Below are 16,269 nucleotides of genomic sequence, written 5' to 3' on the forward strand. Positions count from 1 at the left end.
TGCCGCTGCCCGGTGCCGCTGCCCGGTGCCGCTGCCCGGTGCTGCTCGGAGCAGAGGCGGCGGGGGCGGCCCGGCCTGCAGGCACAGCTGCTGAGGGGGCTCGCTGCCTGGCGGGTTACGCCGCTTCCCGCTGCTGCCCGAGGTTTGGCACGTTCTGTTTGTTGAGAATATTCATGTAATTATGATGCAAAATGCACAAGTGTTGATCATATGGACTTAAAATCACTTCTTCTTTCTACTTCTGGGGGGGGGGGGCAAGATTTTGATTGAACCATCCCCCTTACTTGATTAACTTGGACATCGTTTACTTTTTCCTACTTAACGTACATTTCTTCGCTTTGTACTTGCAGGTTTTGCCTGTGGCTGGGGTCCTGCTCCATGGCTGCTGATACCTGAAATTTTCCTACTTAAAACAGCAAGTGCTGCTTGTGTGTTAACGAACTGGGTTATGGTATTCTTAGGAAACAAACGATTTCATGATTTTATAGTAAGCATCATGAATTACTCTTATTTCTTTAGTTCCTGTGTTGTCACCTGGTGTAGACTGACTTTAACAGCCATGTGAGAATATTAATTGTTATGAGGCCAGTATCTTTCTTGCTAAAATGTAAATTAAAATCTGATTGTGTAAATAAATAAATTTTCCTTGCTCCGATCTACCTTGTCCTTATGGCAAGTATTACAGTTGCCTTCTGTAGAAGTGCACAATGTTGCCTGGGTAATGCTAATTTCAGACTGCAGTGCTTGACAATTGTGTTGCTGCTATTTCTGGAATGCCTGACCACTGAATTGAATCTTAATCCCAAATGGAGACGAACACTTGGCTTTAAGTTTTTTTCACTAGTGTAGTCAAGTTGGCTAGAAATGCATTTAAATCACAAGGCAGGTTGTAGCTCTTACAAGAATGTCTTTGAGTCTTCAGGAAAGGTGATTGCTTATTCAAAAGTAATTACAAGGTCTTGAAGACAGTAAGAGTATACACTCAGCCAGAAAGGGAAAAAAGCTCTTTTGTAGTGTTAGTTCACAGAGTAAAGATCCCCAACTGAAGCACATCTCTGGTAGCCTAAAAGATGACTGGAAACATAAACCAATGCTAGATTATAGCTTATGTCAAAGATGGGTAAATCTTAATACACAAACAATCTTACAGGAATGATAAGCACTTCAGAAAACTTGAATGGAGAAAGTAGTGCAGAGCTCTGGGCTATACCCTGTATTTTTGATTTCTTATCTTTTTACTTTCCAGATTTGAAATCGTTAGTCCTGTGTGTGTGAAGGAAAGAAGTGGGGTCAAATTTATAGTTTATTACATATGAAGGAATAAATCATGTTTCTTCTTTACAATGTGATAAATAGCACTTAAAACAGTTTCAGATGTGATTGGACTGTTTCTATTTGGATGTCACATCTAAAACACAAACCATACATGCTGTCATATGACGTTAAAAACCATGATAATACATCATCATTTAAGACCAGTGGTAAAGAGTCTTTGATCACAAATGTAGCAACAGTCTTAACAATATGCAATTATTAAATTACAAAGCAGTCTTCTACCATTCAAAGACAATTAAACTAACATTCCAGATTGATAACTCTGCATAAACCTTTACATAACATTTTCCATTTAACCAGATAAATACCTAATAGAACTATAAATAAATATGTAGAAAATAATCTCAATTTTCTGTTCAAGTCATGTGCTAATACCACAATTTCCAGTAGCAAACAGGAGTCAGTCAGTTACAGATCAGCAACAAAGTGAAGCAAACAGGAGTAAGTCAGTTACAGATCAGCAACAAAGTGAAGCAGCTAAGCAATATATAGGCTGATGAAGTTGCTGTGCTCAACTGGTAAGAGTAAAAACACTTCCTAACCTGTATGCAAATGCAGATGTTTGCTGCACAGTCTCTTGAGCCTTCCCATATTGTTAATATTAGGTTTCCAGAGTATAATTTAGTCCTTCATAAAATCAGATCAAGCCTATCTGACGAAACAGTGCTTTGACAGAATTGGCAAGCACTGTGCATATGCACTATGACATCAAATTGTTAACAATGAGAATGGTGTGATAGTCATTTTCATACACTAAGGCAACAGAAATTATTCTGAAATACCTTATCACTTGCAGATGCACTTTTCCCCTCCCCTGCCTTTTATGATCCCATTACTTTCAATTCCAATATATATAATCTCAGGATTTTTAATCCCTGACAATTTACGGTGGAAATTAAAACTATACACACCTATGTATGTATATATATTGAAATCCAAATCCAAAGGGTTATGTATTTCAAATGCAGACTAAACCAACGTCTAACCCTAACCCTAACCCAACAAAGTGAAATCAATGATAGGGAAGTATTTCTACATACAGAACAAGGAACACTTGCTAATAAAGCTAAAAACATCATTTATAGAAAGGCTGGAAGCATCACACTTTCATGAAAAAAACCCACAACCATACAAAACCCTTGCAAAGGTGCTCTAGAGGAAAGGGTTAAAAAACAACAAAATAAATAAAAAACAAACCCCAAAACTTTAAATATAAACCCATCACCTTTAACACAGAAAGAGACAAGATGACTACTTCATCATAGAAAACCAGCTTATTAGTACTGAAATTTTAGGCTGCATACAGTCAGAAAAATACAGCTATCTGGAGTAATGACTTACAACGTTGGTGCAAGCACAGACAACAGCTAATGCTGATAATATGGATCTTTTAGTAGTCAAAGACAATTGGGGTTGGCTCTTCTGTCTGTAATGGAAAACTCTGCAGATGCACAACAGTAAGACTTTTCCAGTAGATGGATCAGGGTTTTTGTTTGAGGATTTTTTGCTTGTGGTGTTGGTTTTTTTCTTAATTTCCAATTCTAAAGAAATATTCTAAAAGTTTGTGTTTATTATAGAAAGTTTCTCTGTTCAAGGATCTTTTATGCCAAAAGAGTTTTCAAGTTTCTCTAAATGGAGCAAAGGAAGCATCATCTTCATATCTCATCTGATTCTTAGTGAATGTACCACAGGTGCATCATTTCAAGGACTGTCTTGAAATGACCTGTTGAAATGACCTCACCTACAAGCCTCGTAGTTTTGTTTTTTTAAAGACAAAAACCAAAAGCAGTGATCTATGTTATAAAATTCCTCTTCTCACATGACATACACTGTTGTAGAGCAGCTCATGACAGGAATAACAGCAATCAACTTCGCTGTATTTAGGTACATCAAATTATAAGAAGCTTAGAAAAAGTAATAAATCTTGTTTGCTTCAGTTTCAGTCTAAATCTCTCACTGATTACCTACCATTAGAATGCTACAAAAAGTAATGCTTCATTAACTGAAGAAACACACCTATGTCAAAGATATAAGCATCACCAAAATCAGGCTGTGCAAACCAGAACATGCGTTCTATAAAGATTTATCATTGGTATTTCCAGCCACATTTTACCACCAGAAGCAGTGTTCGTGACATTGCCATAGAGCTTACAGGGTTGTAAGAAAACGTAGAGTAAGGAAGAAAGGTTTTAAGTGTTTTCATTTCAAGTCAATGATGTCTTCATCATATAAAGAAATCAGCTGAAATGGATTGCTAGATGGTGAGCTCTCCTCCCTGTTTGCTAAAGTATCAGGATCGGAACTAGTGGAAACTTGATGTCTTTCAGAATAGCCTTCAAAAGAGCTTGAGATTATCCTGCAGAGAGGAAGACAAAAGTTACTGAAAAAAAACACCACAGGTCAGGTCAGGAAGGAACAATGGCTACTTCTAGATTCAATCAAGTTATCCTAAAGACAGACACAGATGATTACAACTGAGATTCCCTCCTGTTTTACTCTACTAAAAATAATCAAAAGGCAGTATAAATGAAACCCCTCACCCAAACAATTTCCAAACAGGGAAATAAATCAAACAGTTTTATACTGCAAGAGATTTTTTGTTTGTCTTGTTACTCTCAGTTTCCTGTATCATCTGTATTCTGCCAGTGCTCTACACAAACGTATGTTATGGAAACAGTGAGAACAAAAGCATGGCACTAGGGTTCAGTGCCAAACAGACAAATGCTATGGCCTTTTTTTCACAAAATTTATTCTGAAAATAGCAACACAAGAGCACATAAAGAAAACAACAAGACAGTCTGCACAGTGCAGATGCAGTAGTCCAAATCTTAATAACAGGCTCAATTGCAGCAGGTCCCCACAAAATGCCATTTAGTCTTGCTTTGCTTATCAACATGTCTTTAGTGAAAAGTCTAATTGTCTCAGTACTTACAGTATTTAGACACTCTAACAAACACATYAGCATGAAACGCATACGGATATACAAAGATCTCAGTCAGCCTCACACCAGCTGAGATAAGCATGAGCAATCAATTCTGAAAGTACTTGCAGTCTAACTTAGGCTCTTTTCTAAAGTCAGTATATTTACCTGTCACTACTAGTTGATCTTACTGCTCCCTGCTTGGGGTCTGACTGTCTTCGAGAAACCTTTTTTAGCTTCTGTGCACTTTCTGTCTTGGGTATAGGCTCATCCAAGAGGCCTCAATAAAGGAATAAAAGACTTAATACTCTCAAGAGAAAACAAAGCATTCATGAAAATGTTAATGTATCTGTTGCTGGTTTCCTTTATTAACTATTTCTACCCAGCCTAGAATATGGCCATTTTATTCCAGATCAGACAATATTGGCTACATCATTTGCAAAAATGTTTCCTCACAGTTTCCTTATTTATTTTAATAACTTATGAACACTAGCCGCATGTTACAAACCTATCTATGAYGGTGCAAAGATTAAAAAGTACATATGTGGCAACTGACATATAACACTGAAGAATGAGGAGAGTTTACCCAGCAATTCTTTACGTGTTCTGCTTGCAATTTCTTTCATTTCTACACGAGATAAGGATAGTGAGTGCATAACTGGAAGAGAGGCAATGCCACTCGATGTTGTAGTAGTGATGACCTTGGAAGCCAAAGGTGACTTCAGAGGTCGTTCAATGCTTCGCCCCACCAGATTGCTGAGAGGTATTTTGTACAGGTTTTTGCATGGAACTTCGCCTGAAACATGGAAAGAGAAAAGAATATTACACTTTCAGCATAGTATCAGTTCTTAATAATTCCAAATGAAAACATAGAAAGACAAATGATACTTGCTGAGCTGGGCACTTCTAAACACAAACGACAAAGATTTCTTCGCTCTAAAGATCTATCAATATAAGTAATCTAGGAGAGGGAAGAAATATGAGCAATTTGACTTAGAGAGAACAAGAAGATTGACTCTTGGCAACATGATGAATCAGCAGTGGAACCAGGAAGTAAATTAGTATGGCTGATACTCTGACCATTATACTGCACTCTTGCAGTATTTCCCATGTGTTCTAATATACTGCAAAGCCTGGATCCCAAGTGGTTTAAATTATGACTCCTCCTCCTCCTAGGTCACACAAAATACCACATTTTTCTAATTCCTAGAAGAAAAACAAACCAAAATCCCAAAATTACCATCAAATAACACTGCCTTAAAAAGAATTTAAAATTGTGATTACCTTCTCCTTTCCCTTTCTGCCAAGAGTGCAGCAGCAGATTGAAGGAAGAAAGGTATGCATACCTCTTTCGGTATCTAGTTCCCTTGTTTCTCCTTTATTGTTACACTACAGATTGACTGTTCATAGATCATGTTAAGCTAAATAACTGTGAAGTTTTTCAAGGCCTTTTACTTTTGGTTTGCAAAAGAGCTTCAGCAATTCAGTGGTCATTCAGCTTTTGTTAAATGAAAGGAATGGTGTATGTGAAATGTCAAGCTTTGTCACAATTTATCCGCCTTTCTGCATTATTGCTTGTGGTCATATTGGTGGCCAAATATTCATCAAGCTACTGAAGCTTAATTCCTCCCTTCCTGAAGAAATTATTTGTTCAGAACAGTGCTACCATGTATTCAGAAAAGATAATACAGTGCAAAAGCTCAGCCAAGTGCCTTATATATGTAGAAAAATAGAAAATCTCTTATCTTCCAGACTTTCAGGTAGGAACTCACCTTTACCATCTTTATTGAAGGTCAGCCACACTGAGATGCGATAGCTGTCGGAATGATTACACATCATTATTCAAGATGCCACATTACCTTCTAGAGAAGGAGGAGAAAATTCTGGCTTTTCGTAAGCTGTCGGTGTTTGAGGAGAACTCTTTGAACTCATTTCCTTCGAGCTGCTGTCAGATGATCCACTTACTGCAGCAGTAGCTTTAAAATAAATATCTGACTGAAATGACAAATTACTCTTCATTAGTACAGCGAGACTTTCTTCACCATCTTCTGATTCTCTTTGTCCTTGATATAAACTAAGAGCACAGAGATGAACAATTATTGCAGAYAACAGCAAGTAGCTATGATTGCAAATAGCCCAAATAGCACCTATTTCAGCTTTCGTTCATTTCATTTTTAGCGGCAGCAACTTCTTATTAGATCCCGAGATATCATGGAAATAGTATAACATTATTTTTCTGTGTCTTACCCTTGACGCTACAAGTTGAAGCTCAGGCACAACTGCTGTGTGGACTAAGTTCCCATTCACCACTAATCGTATCTCAATGGAATCAGTAGTGAAGGCGAGAACGTACGGGAAAGCACAGACTGCAATGGAATAAAAGTTATTTGGCAAGGAAAAATGATTAGTGTGAAAGTTTCTTGGATGTTCCGGGAAAACTGTTGTTGACCTCTTCTGGCATGTTCCTTTCCTATGAAAAGTGTTGTCTGGCATACCGATAAACACTGAGCTACATCAAAGCTGAAGAAAATGTTACTCTCCATGCCTGGCAGAATACAGAGTGAATGGAAAAGGAACAACACTAAAAAGAGAAAGGGAAAAAAAAGCTCAGCAAAGGATGACCTTGCTACCAAGGCTCCACTTTCGAAAATTATCATATGCAGAAACTTAACTCAAGTGGCAGGAATGTAACATGCTTATTCCTAGAATACTGTAATTCCACTAAGAACCAAGTGCAGGCCAAAATAGTAATGAAAAAAACATCTAGTAAAAAGACGTAACTTCTTACCAACAGCATAAGGAACTTGATTCCAGCTGAAGTGGAAGTCATAAGCTGATGGCTGCACCAGTGGAGAACCTCCACTGAAAGGATACACCTTTCTGTATTGACAAACATCTATAACAAAGCAGCAAAAAGAAGCATCCATCACTTTATACTGTAAGTGTCCACCACCTATTTCACAGGCAGATGGTTTATTTGCAGAAGGGTGGACATTATGCACATAATCAAACATTCATGTAGAAGTCGCTCTATAGCTAAACAGATAGAAAAAATTTTCTTTCTCTGGGAACGTGACATTTGAAAGACCAAAAGAAAAGACCTAGGTTGAATAAGTTGTCATGTTTCACAAAGTAACTATCACTGTTTCAAAAGTCATCAGGTCCCTGACTTGTCTACAGGCAGAGGAATAGGCAAGAAAAAAGTCAGAAAGCAGTGTCTGCAGAATTGTACTTCTCTGCCCTTCAAGCAGCCACATGTTACCGTCATTTACATCCTTTGAAGACTGCTATGCAACTGAGGTATTACAGACACCAAAATTTCATTAATTATATAACTTGTGAATGCACTTCTTAGCTGCTCTTAGTCCACGATTCTGAAATGAGCAATCTTCCTATGGGTAACGCATGAATGCTGGCTTATACGGCTTCTTACTGACAACATAATTCTGAATTTTTAATAGATAGAACTAGTTAACGGAGAAACTTCCACTATCAGGAAGGGTCCATTCAAGGTCATGACTTGAGAAGTCATATAAGCTAACAAAAAGTACACTTAAAGACAAGCTGCAGCTGCAATCTTATTTTTTTTTCCTGGCAAGCTTATGTAAGTGTAGCAGCAGTTCCAGGTGAACAACTACGACCCTTTCAAATATATGCTCTTTCCAGCTCTTTTACATTTTTTAGGCAAAAGGTTTTGTTTCCTGCTAACTGCTGTCTTTATACAGAATCGAAGTTTACATCCACTAATGTGCTATTGGTCTTTTACTAAACATAAACTTTAGATGCTGCCAAATTCTGTTTGTTCTGTGATGTTACTTTTTGATTTATAAAATTCTCTAAAGAAAAAATGTAGGTTTCCCTGAGCCACTTTCCTAGAAATAGGAATTCAAGTAGCCACAAGCCTGTGCAGTATCTTTATTATAACTTTAAAATCAGCTAACATTCTTAGTTTTTGCTAAGGATTGGGTCTATCCCAAGCAGAATTATATGTGCAAATTCACTATGGTCTGTCAGATACTTTTTTAGTTCTGAAGCAGTGCTAATAGAACCAGAACTAATAAGGCCTTAGAGAGTTTAGACACTTATAATTTGCCAATCTGACAGCCAGGAATGGAGTACAGGGTGTATTTATCCTGTCTCCCTTAATGTTCACTTTGGAAAGGCAAACAGGACATGCCTTCTGCCAGAGAGAGTAGCCACGCCTTGCCTTTCAGCATTGCCTTGCCTAGGCTGCTCCATGCTAAGCACTTCTACTTTCAAGAGGATCAGAAGTACCTGTGAACTGCAGTGACGCGCATACATGCATGTTCTATACTGACTGGTAACAGCCAACATGGCTTTACAAATAGTAAATCACGGCTGACAGATCTGGTGACCTTCTATGATGGGGCTGCAGCATTGGTGGATGGGGCAGAGCAATTGACATCGTCTACCTGGACTCACACAAAGCGTTTGACACCGTCCCACGGGACATCCTCGTCTCCACACTGGAGTGACATGGATTTGATGGACGGAGCACTAGGTGGATAAAGAAGCGGCCGGATGGCTGCATGCAAAAAGCTGAGGTCAATGTCTCATTGCCCATGCAGAGACCAGTGACCAGTGATGTCCCTCAGGGGTCAGTACTCGGGTTGCCACTGGATGGCATCCTTACCAGCAACAAGAACAGCGGGAATGAGGGCACCCTCAGCAAGTCTGCAAAGACCCTAAGCTGTGTGGTGAAGCTAACACACTGGAGGGATCAAGCGACTTTGACAGGCTTGAGAGGTGGACTGATGCAAATCTCATGAAGTTCAACAAAGCCTCCAGTGAAAGAAGATCTACATATGCAGATTGAGCTATTACCATTTTTGCCTTCCCTAAACACTTACAGTTATAACACAACAGCAGACCAGCTTCACCATCTTCATATACATCAATAGCTGCTACAAAATTAACCTGCAATTATAATGGAAAAGATTAACAAACCAGTGGAGGATACTGTAGTTATTACAACTAGGTTGTGACTAAGAAGCAATACAATCAGTTGGGAAAGTGCACAACCACAGGTAAAAGAAAAAAAAAGAGAAATAAACAGTAATTTTATAAAAATAGATGTTTTTGTGATGCAATTTTCAGGATGTTCTCAGGATGAAAACCAGCTTCTCCTGTATTTGGTTCTGTACAGTACTGAACAGTCAATACCACACCGCAGTATAAAGCAATAMAAACTTATGTAACTTATTTAGCAATAAAAATTTTGGGAAACAGGATCATTTCAGAAAGCTGTGAATCAACACGATATGTTACAGGTATCAATTATTTTCAAAAAGTGATCTTCAAAGGCACAGCATGACTAGCAAAAAGATCAGATACACCAACTACTCGTTCAAAATCGCTAACATTTATGGAAGTCAACAGGAATGTACTTAAGAACAATTCCCGAACAGTCTGAATTTATGAACTGAGAAACAATGGTGGTTAAACCACAGCATTATTTACATAGATTTGGCTACATAAATTCTTTTAATTCAACTTTTGTTTTGTCTTTTACATTTAGATTTTTTTTTAAAAACCAAAACAGCCACAAAAGTAGGATATCTGTTCAGGAAATGAGACCTTGTTAGCGAAATACGTAAGGTTATGTTGGGCAAATGCTTCCCAAACTACATATATTACCTGGAGAGGGAGAAGCCTTAGAGACCGATTGCATGAACAGCAGGTCTTTGGCTTCCCTCGATTTAAGATTACCGTGCAGGTCAAGAACTGTTAAGCAAACCTGGAAGTTTACACATCCATACCAAATGCATTTTGACCCATCTGAAAGCCACTGCTGCTCTATCGTCCAGAGAAGTAAGTGGGTAACCAATTTTAACATCATAAAAAAATCACTAGSTCAGCTCATATGAATTGTCTGCTTTGTTCATGTTCCTAAAGGAAATAAGGATTCCTGCATGGAAAAGAGATGGGGCTGGTGGATTGCGATGGTGATGTCCTTCTCCATCCCTATTCTTTACTTGTAGTTCCTCCTTGTCCAGATTCAGATTGGTTCCCAATGCTGTGGAGAACTTTACACTTGATCAACCAGGCCAGGAGCACCTCTTCATCACCAGATCCAAATAAAAACACAGATGATTTTAAAAGAAAATAACTGATCGAGAACCACCAAATGAAAAGAGTAGTCCCTTATCTCATTAAGGGAAAACAACAACGAAAGTTTAATTGTACATAATCTTCCTCTTTTTTTTTTTTTTTCCTAAAGCTAGATGTCCACATCCCTGTTTAGAAATGAAATTGTCTGATTTTCTGAGGTGCTGGAAATCATTATACTTCCCGAAGCAGGAAATACTGGAACTTTTTTTCTGAAAATCAAGACATTTACCTAAAACCCAACGCTATGTCTTAGGTACAAAGATTCAGTTATGAGTTGACTGGACAGCAGTTTCTTACACAGAATGAGAAACCGTATGTAAATATTTTAGCCATAGTGCATGCAAATAGGCAAATCTGAATGAGATACTGGTAGCCAACCACTGAAGTTATTTTGATGCAATTTCTTAAACAATAAAACACTCCTACCACAAAAATAAAACAAAAAGCAAACTTCTGGCTAAGAAAGAAGAAAAATTAATTGTTGACAACAGGAATATTCCAGAGCCTGAAATGCAGGCTCTTTCCTAATGTGTCGTATCTTACAAAGACCTCTCTTGAGAGTTACTATCATGTATCCCAAAAGGAACAAATATCTCAGAGTGCCCTAAAGCAGTGGTTACAGAAATAAAAAGTAAYACACTTAGCGAGGATCTCCACAAATCACACTCCTAGGAGGTCAGTACAGCATGCACTGAGTCTGCAAGAAATTGTGTTCAGTGGGGATCAGCAAAAAAAAGTTTCAATGATGCAAACTTACCCTGTTTGTTTCAATGTGATGCAGTCTATAGGACTCTCCCGTACTCTCATTAACTAAATCAAACTGATGCCGATATGCTACACAGATCATATTGTCACTGTCTCCAGTAGGTCCGTCCACCAGCGTCATAACCACTGGAGGGTCAGAAAGGCATATTTCCTATAATGTAAATAATAGAATTACTCTTTTTCAAGCTCCTACTGTGGGTGCTGCTGTACTCCATGATTTTAAAGGGATGCTCTCTAAGCATAGAAATGTAACAAAGAACAAGCAGAAACCATTATAAAAAAATGGGAAATATTTCTTTAGCATATATATGATTGAACTCCACCATATGGCTTGCCTGTAGATTCAGGAAGATGATAATGCATACGCTGTCTTCCCCACACCGGCCACACTAGCTGAGCGCTGCCCAGCGTGTTCAAATAAGTAGTAACTGGATTACACATACCCGGATGTACTGGAACTCCTCTACAGGAGATTCAGGAGACGATAGCAGGGACGTGCTGCTTAAAGTGCTGTGTGGATTATATTTCTTTGTGACGAGAAGTAGTTTGTTCCGAATAGCCACAACAATCCTCAGTTCACTTCCATGGTGAGTATTAATGGCATACAAATGGCAACCTGAGGAAATAATGTTCTAGACTCTTCTTTTTGTTCTGTATTTGTATGATGGTTATTACTACAGGGCTCTGACAGATTACTTGGCAASACAGAATTAAAAACTCCTCAATAGGATAATGTCAACTTCCAGAAAAAGACAAAACCTACACCTCTTTTGAAATCTACTTTTACTCTTACTCTTAAGTGCATGGACTGTCATCATTCCGCAAGTTCCAGCTTTCCAAAGCAGCTTGCTTCTGAAGACCACGAAACATTTATGTCTACAAAGGTAATTAGCAACATCCGAACTAATCTAAGAAATGGAGATTTGCTAGTGTTCCTTCAGCGTAAAGAGTGCTTTATTTCAGTGAAACAACCCCACAAAATTCTTCTCATACCCTCCCAACCCTGAAATCCTATTTTTCTCTGAAGCTTTTCATCAGCAGCAATTGCCAATTAACACGGTATTTCACAACATTGAAAAACGTCACGCTGGACTGTACTAAACTAGTTCCCAAATGTCAACTTAACGAAGTTTGAATTGACTGTCCAGAGGAAAAAACAAAAGGTGAACACCTACACCTGCCTAAAGAGAGCTAATAAGCCCCTGGCAACCACCAGCATCATACCATAGCGGATGTTTTTAGCACAGGATAAATAACAACGTCACCTTTTGTTCTCTCCAGTTTATTTTCTCTGCAGTCGTATTTGCTTCTTATCATTTGTTTTGTCTCTATATCTTTTTGGACAGCACTGAGTCTGAAGACAAGAAGACGAGAGTCTTTCCCTGACATATAGAGAGAACCAGATTAAAACAAGTTAAAAGAAGAAAGTGGTAGTTTGAAATTAATACTTTACTTTTGATGAGAAGTAGCACCTAACAAAGCAAAACAAAGCATGATACCTCTCTGGGGACAAAAGATTTACAAACTCTCCAGGATTTACAATTCTAGTAACCAATGCCTTCAGTACAATAGCTGAGTTCCCCACTGAGTGGTGCTGCACCAAACAATGATCTGAGAGCTTCCGAACAGTGACATGCACAATATTTTGTCAATACATAAAATCTTGCAAAATAACAAAAATGTAATAGACAAAGTAAGGGCAAGAGTAAAAGTGTTACTTTAAGGGCTGGAACCATACAACTGAGCAAATGATAACTAGATCCTTAACAGAGTTTGAACCCTTCCAGACACAGATTGGCTCTGCTTATCAGTTCTTCAATGATCAGCAAGTTAGGTTCGATTAGGTTAACAGAATAGATACCAATAAAACTTACTTTGTCAAATAGTGACAGCATAATTAACTATCCCCTCATTTTTGTGCATCTGAATGAACATATAAATTCAGTAAAAAAATATTTGCAATGCATATTGAGTTCCAACAGTGACCGAAGACAATGTGATCACTTTTAGGCTTGCCTTGAACGAAGAACAAATGAGCCTCTTAGAAAGTAACAGTACTTGCTGTATGTGCTCCCTTATTCTCAAGAAAGCATCACAAATACTGACTGCTGATAGACACAATTGCCTCATAATACATAGACACGCAGCAACAGCCAGATTCATGCAAGAATCCAAGAACAGGGACCTCTCCTACCTTTGTCTGTTCGGGCAATCAAAAGATCAAGAGTTTCCAACACATGCATCTGCTTTATTTGGAGAGTTTTATCAAATACTTGCACTGATGGTTGACCCTCTGAAAAAGAAAAACATACGTATTCAAAATCCTGCTAAAATTTGCTAGCTGCCAGTTCCGAATGATTTTTTTCTTAATAAAATAAAAGTATTGGGTTTCTTCTTACAGAAATGGAGAGGCAAAAAAAAAAAAAAAAACCACATAAAAGACTTGCACAAAGCTCCTACATAGTCATAGTCAATACTTCCTCACGGGAGAGTTTTATTATTGTCATGAATCTCATTACGCATCTGAAACCTGAAAAGTGACATTCCCTTGGCAAATTCGAGAATTACAACCAAGAACTAACTTCATTCCCTCATTCCCGCTGGCCTTACGTAGCACACAGAGCATAAGAAGGGGTGAAAGTAGCCATATCATTGCTAAGGGAACAAGTAGGCTTTCATTGCCACGTAAGCCCCTGGCTTCATGCTCGCTACCCTCAAGGGCTAAAAAAGCCAGAGAAGCCATTTAGACAGTTCTTGAACCTGGATGCGACCTCCTGTGGGTTTTCAGATGGTCAAGAAAACAACATCTGAAATAAGAAAACATTCAGAAATCTTCATTAACCCTTGGCTCTCCAATATGGCTTGACACTAGTGCAGAAAGAATTTTTGCAACTAGGTTACATAAATGTAATAACTTTACTTGGATTAGTAACTATCCCCCTACAAAAAGACGTACCAACACCTGAAGAGAGCTTATGAACATACATTTTCAAGAAAATGGTCAGATACATAAAAAATGACACAAAAGCACTAGATCATTTACTAACCATCTATTAACAAGATGCCAACATCTGTAGAAACCAGCAAGGACTGGCCCCAAGAATCTGCACAGACAACCTCATGAGGAAAATTACTGCAGAAAGACTGAGATTCCCAAGGCTATGAAGTAACATAAGGGATACATATTAAGTACACTAAAAAATACAGATCATACAGACACAGAATGTGATGGACAATGGCAACAACATGTAAATGCTTTCGGCAGGATACATTTCCAATCAGTATATTGTTTGAATTTGAAATGTCAAAATTGAATTAATTTTCTTGCAGAGAATTTCTGTATCAGTTCTGGTTTGGATACTCGTAAGACACATACCCAAAATGCAAGAATTCAAACACATGCAGCTGAAACTCAGTGCAACCCTCGCTCAATTTTTTTTTTTTTTAAACTGAAACCTATATGCTTAAAGCATATGTATTCCACCACGCGTACGCAGTTTGCTTACACTTTATGGTTCACTTTGTGATGTTTAGTCACTAGCACATGGTACAACTAAAACCGCCTTTCTGCTAAATTGCTCTTCCATCCTGTGTTCTCTGTACTTACCTCCCAGACCCTGCCCCTCCTCTCCCAATTTATATATTAATTGGAATCTCTGGAATTCTAGAAGCACTTCTGAAGCTTCTGTACATAAAACATATAAAGAAGAGTCTAGTTTGCGTATTTCTCTTCCTACTGATTTCAAACAAAATCCAGTATTACAGGAAAAGAAACCAAAACCGAATTTTGTTTTAAACTTGCTGAAGTAAAACCAAAAGATGATTGCATATGGAAATGTCACTTTCATCAAATTTTCTCAGGCATAGAAATGTCCACACTTGCTTTAGCTTGAGAAGTGCTTCTGCCCCCAGGCTCATCCTTTATTAATCCAATAGTGACTGCAAAATCACTTTGACAATGCACCTTTCATCTTTTCAGCTGCAGCATCTAATTACAGTAGTAAATAAATAGATGCCATACTAGATAATGTTTAATGTTTCGTAACTTCTGAGACAGTTTCACTCACCTCCTTTTTACAAAAGCCTGTGGTTGCCAAGTTAGCTGTGGTATCCCCTTTCACAGTGGTTTTCAATTTCAATGCCTAATACAAACAGATGTTTTATTTAAACTGAGTTTTTGTCAGGAACCCAAGCTAATGACTACACAAAAAGGACAATTTAGGACTGGAAAGTAATTCCAGTTTTGAATTCCTATGCCTTTTCTTTTTTGGAAGAAAGAAGCAGAATTCTGTATCCTGAACAAAGTTACCATAAACCACTAGGTGGTTACTAAGTATCTTCTCAGCAAAATATATGTTAGCTGTTAATTGGGGTTTTTTTTTGCTTGTTTTTTTGTTTTGTTTTGGTTTTTTTTGTTTGTTTTTTTTTTGTTTGCTTGCTTTCTAAATGGCAACTCCAAATCAGCAAAGAGTCAAGCATAATAACAGAGAAAAACCTCCACCTGAAACTATACATGCTAACCATCTACACAGTTTACTCTGTAATCTAGCTGGATACAGGATCCTTTTGTCAATTATACAAATTTGTTTACTTGCAAAACTCCCTAACAGACACTAAGTCAGACTATATAATACATGTTTTTATCTATGTCTGTATATATTGCCAGGCATTCCCAAGGGCAGATGGTCACAGGATCACAAATCCTTCCATCAGAAGTAACTAGAAGCAAGGTGTTTTAAAAGGGCCAGAAACTCAAGAGAAATGTCATATATACATAGTTTCATTGCCTTACACAGTAAGTCTGTTTAGTGTAGCCTATGTATCTTCACTACTAACTTTCACAGCAATATTCCTGTCAGAATGTGACACGTGGAATTGTCACAGCATTCCACAATGCAAAGTTGAGAACTAACCTAAACAAATTGTACTGCCCTAGAGTTGGACTAACATCAAGCATGGCTCTCTGTGAAGTGGCAGTAAGCACCCRCACGCATCATTTGCACACTCGCATKAAGCAGGGCTGTCAGCTTACAGACATGTGCAAAATACTTCACTGTATGAACATTTTAATTCCATCTCACCAGTCAAAAGAGATCACCTTAACAATAAATAAATTA

At 38.0% G+C, this 16,269-nt stretch overlaps 1 protein-coding gene across 5 annotated transcripts in view; it reads right to left on the reverse strand.

Annotated features, from left to right (window-relative positions):
- Positions 1 to 1,297: 1,297 nt before the first annotated feature.
- The window catches only part of GARNL3 (GTPase activating Rap/RanGAP domain like 3), a 34,144-nt gene continuing 19,172 nt past the window's right edge, over positions 1,298 to 16,269 (reverse strand). For 3 of the 5 annotated variants that reach the window (XM_057382923.1, XM_057382924.1, XM_057382922.1), the window contains 13 exons: positions 15,220 to 15,294; positions 14,200 to 14,311; positions 13,347 to 13,445; positions 12,418 to 12,534; positions 11,596 to 11,768; positions 11,145 to 11,303; positions 9,127 to 9,193; positions 7,044 to 7,151; positions 6,503 to 6,621; positions 6,115 to 6,250; positions 4,842 to 5,051; positions 4,424 to 4,535; positions 1,298 to 3,691 (listed from right to left, as the gene is read on the reverse strand). In XM_057382923.1, coding sequence (XP_057238906.1) covers positions 3,535 to 3,691; positions 4,424 to 4,535; positions 4,842 to 5,051; positions 6,115 to 6,250; positions 6,503 to 6,621; positions 7,044 to 7,151; positions 9,127 to 9,193; positions 11,145 to 11,303; positions 11,596 to 11,768; positions 12,418 to 12,534; positions 13,347 to 13,445; positions 14,200 to 14,311; positions 15,220 to 15,294 — 1,644 coding nt within the window. In that variant the 3' untranslated portion in view covers positions 1,298 to 3,534. Of the gene's footprint in view, positions 3,692 to 4,423; positions 4,536 to 4,841; positions 5,052 to 6,114; positions 6,330 to 6,502; positions 6,622 to 7,043; positions 7,152 to 9,126; positions 9,194 to 11,144; positions 11,304 to 11,595; positions 11,769 to 12,417; positions 12,535 to 13,346; positions 13,446 to 14,199; positions 14,312 to 15,219; positions 15,295 to 16,269 lie in introns of those variants that run through there. The other 2 variants (XM_057382926.1, XM_057382927.1) reach the window with 2 other exon arrangements.

The sequence above is a fragment of the Malurus melanocephalus genome, unplaced genomic scaffold (genome assembly GCF_030028575.1).
Source record: "Malurus melanocephalus ecotype Western Australia unplaced genomic scaffold, MMel_1.1 scaffold_592, whole genome shotgun sequence".
NCBI classification, from domain to species: domain Eukaryota; kingdom Metazoa; phylum Chordata; class Aves; order Passeriformes; family Maluridae; genus Malurus; species Malurus melanocephalus.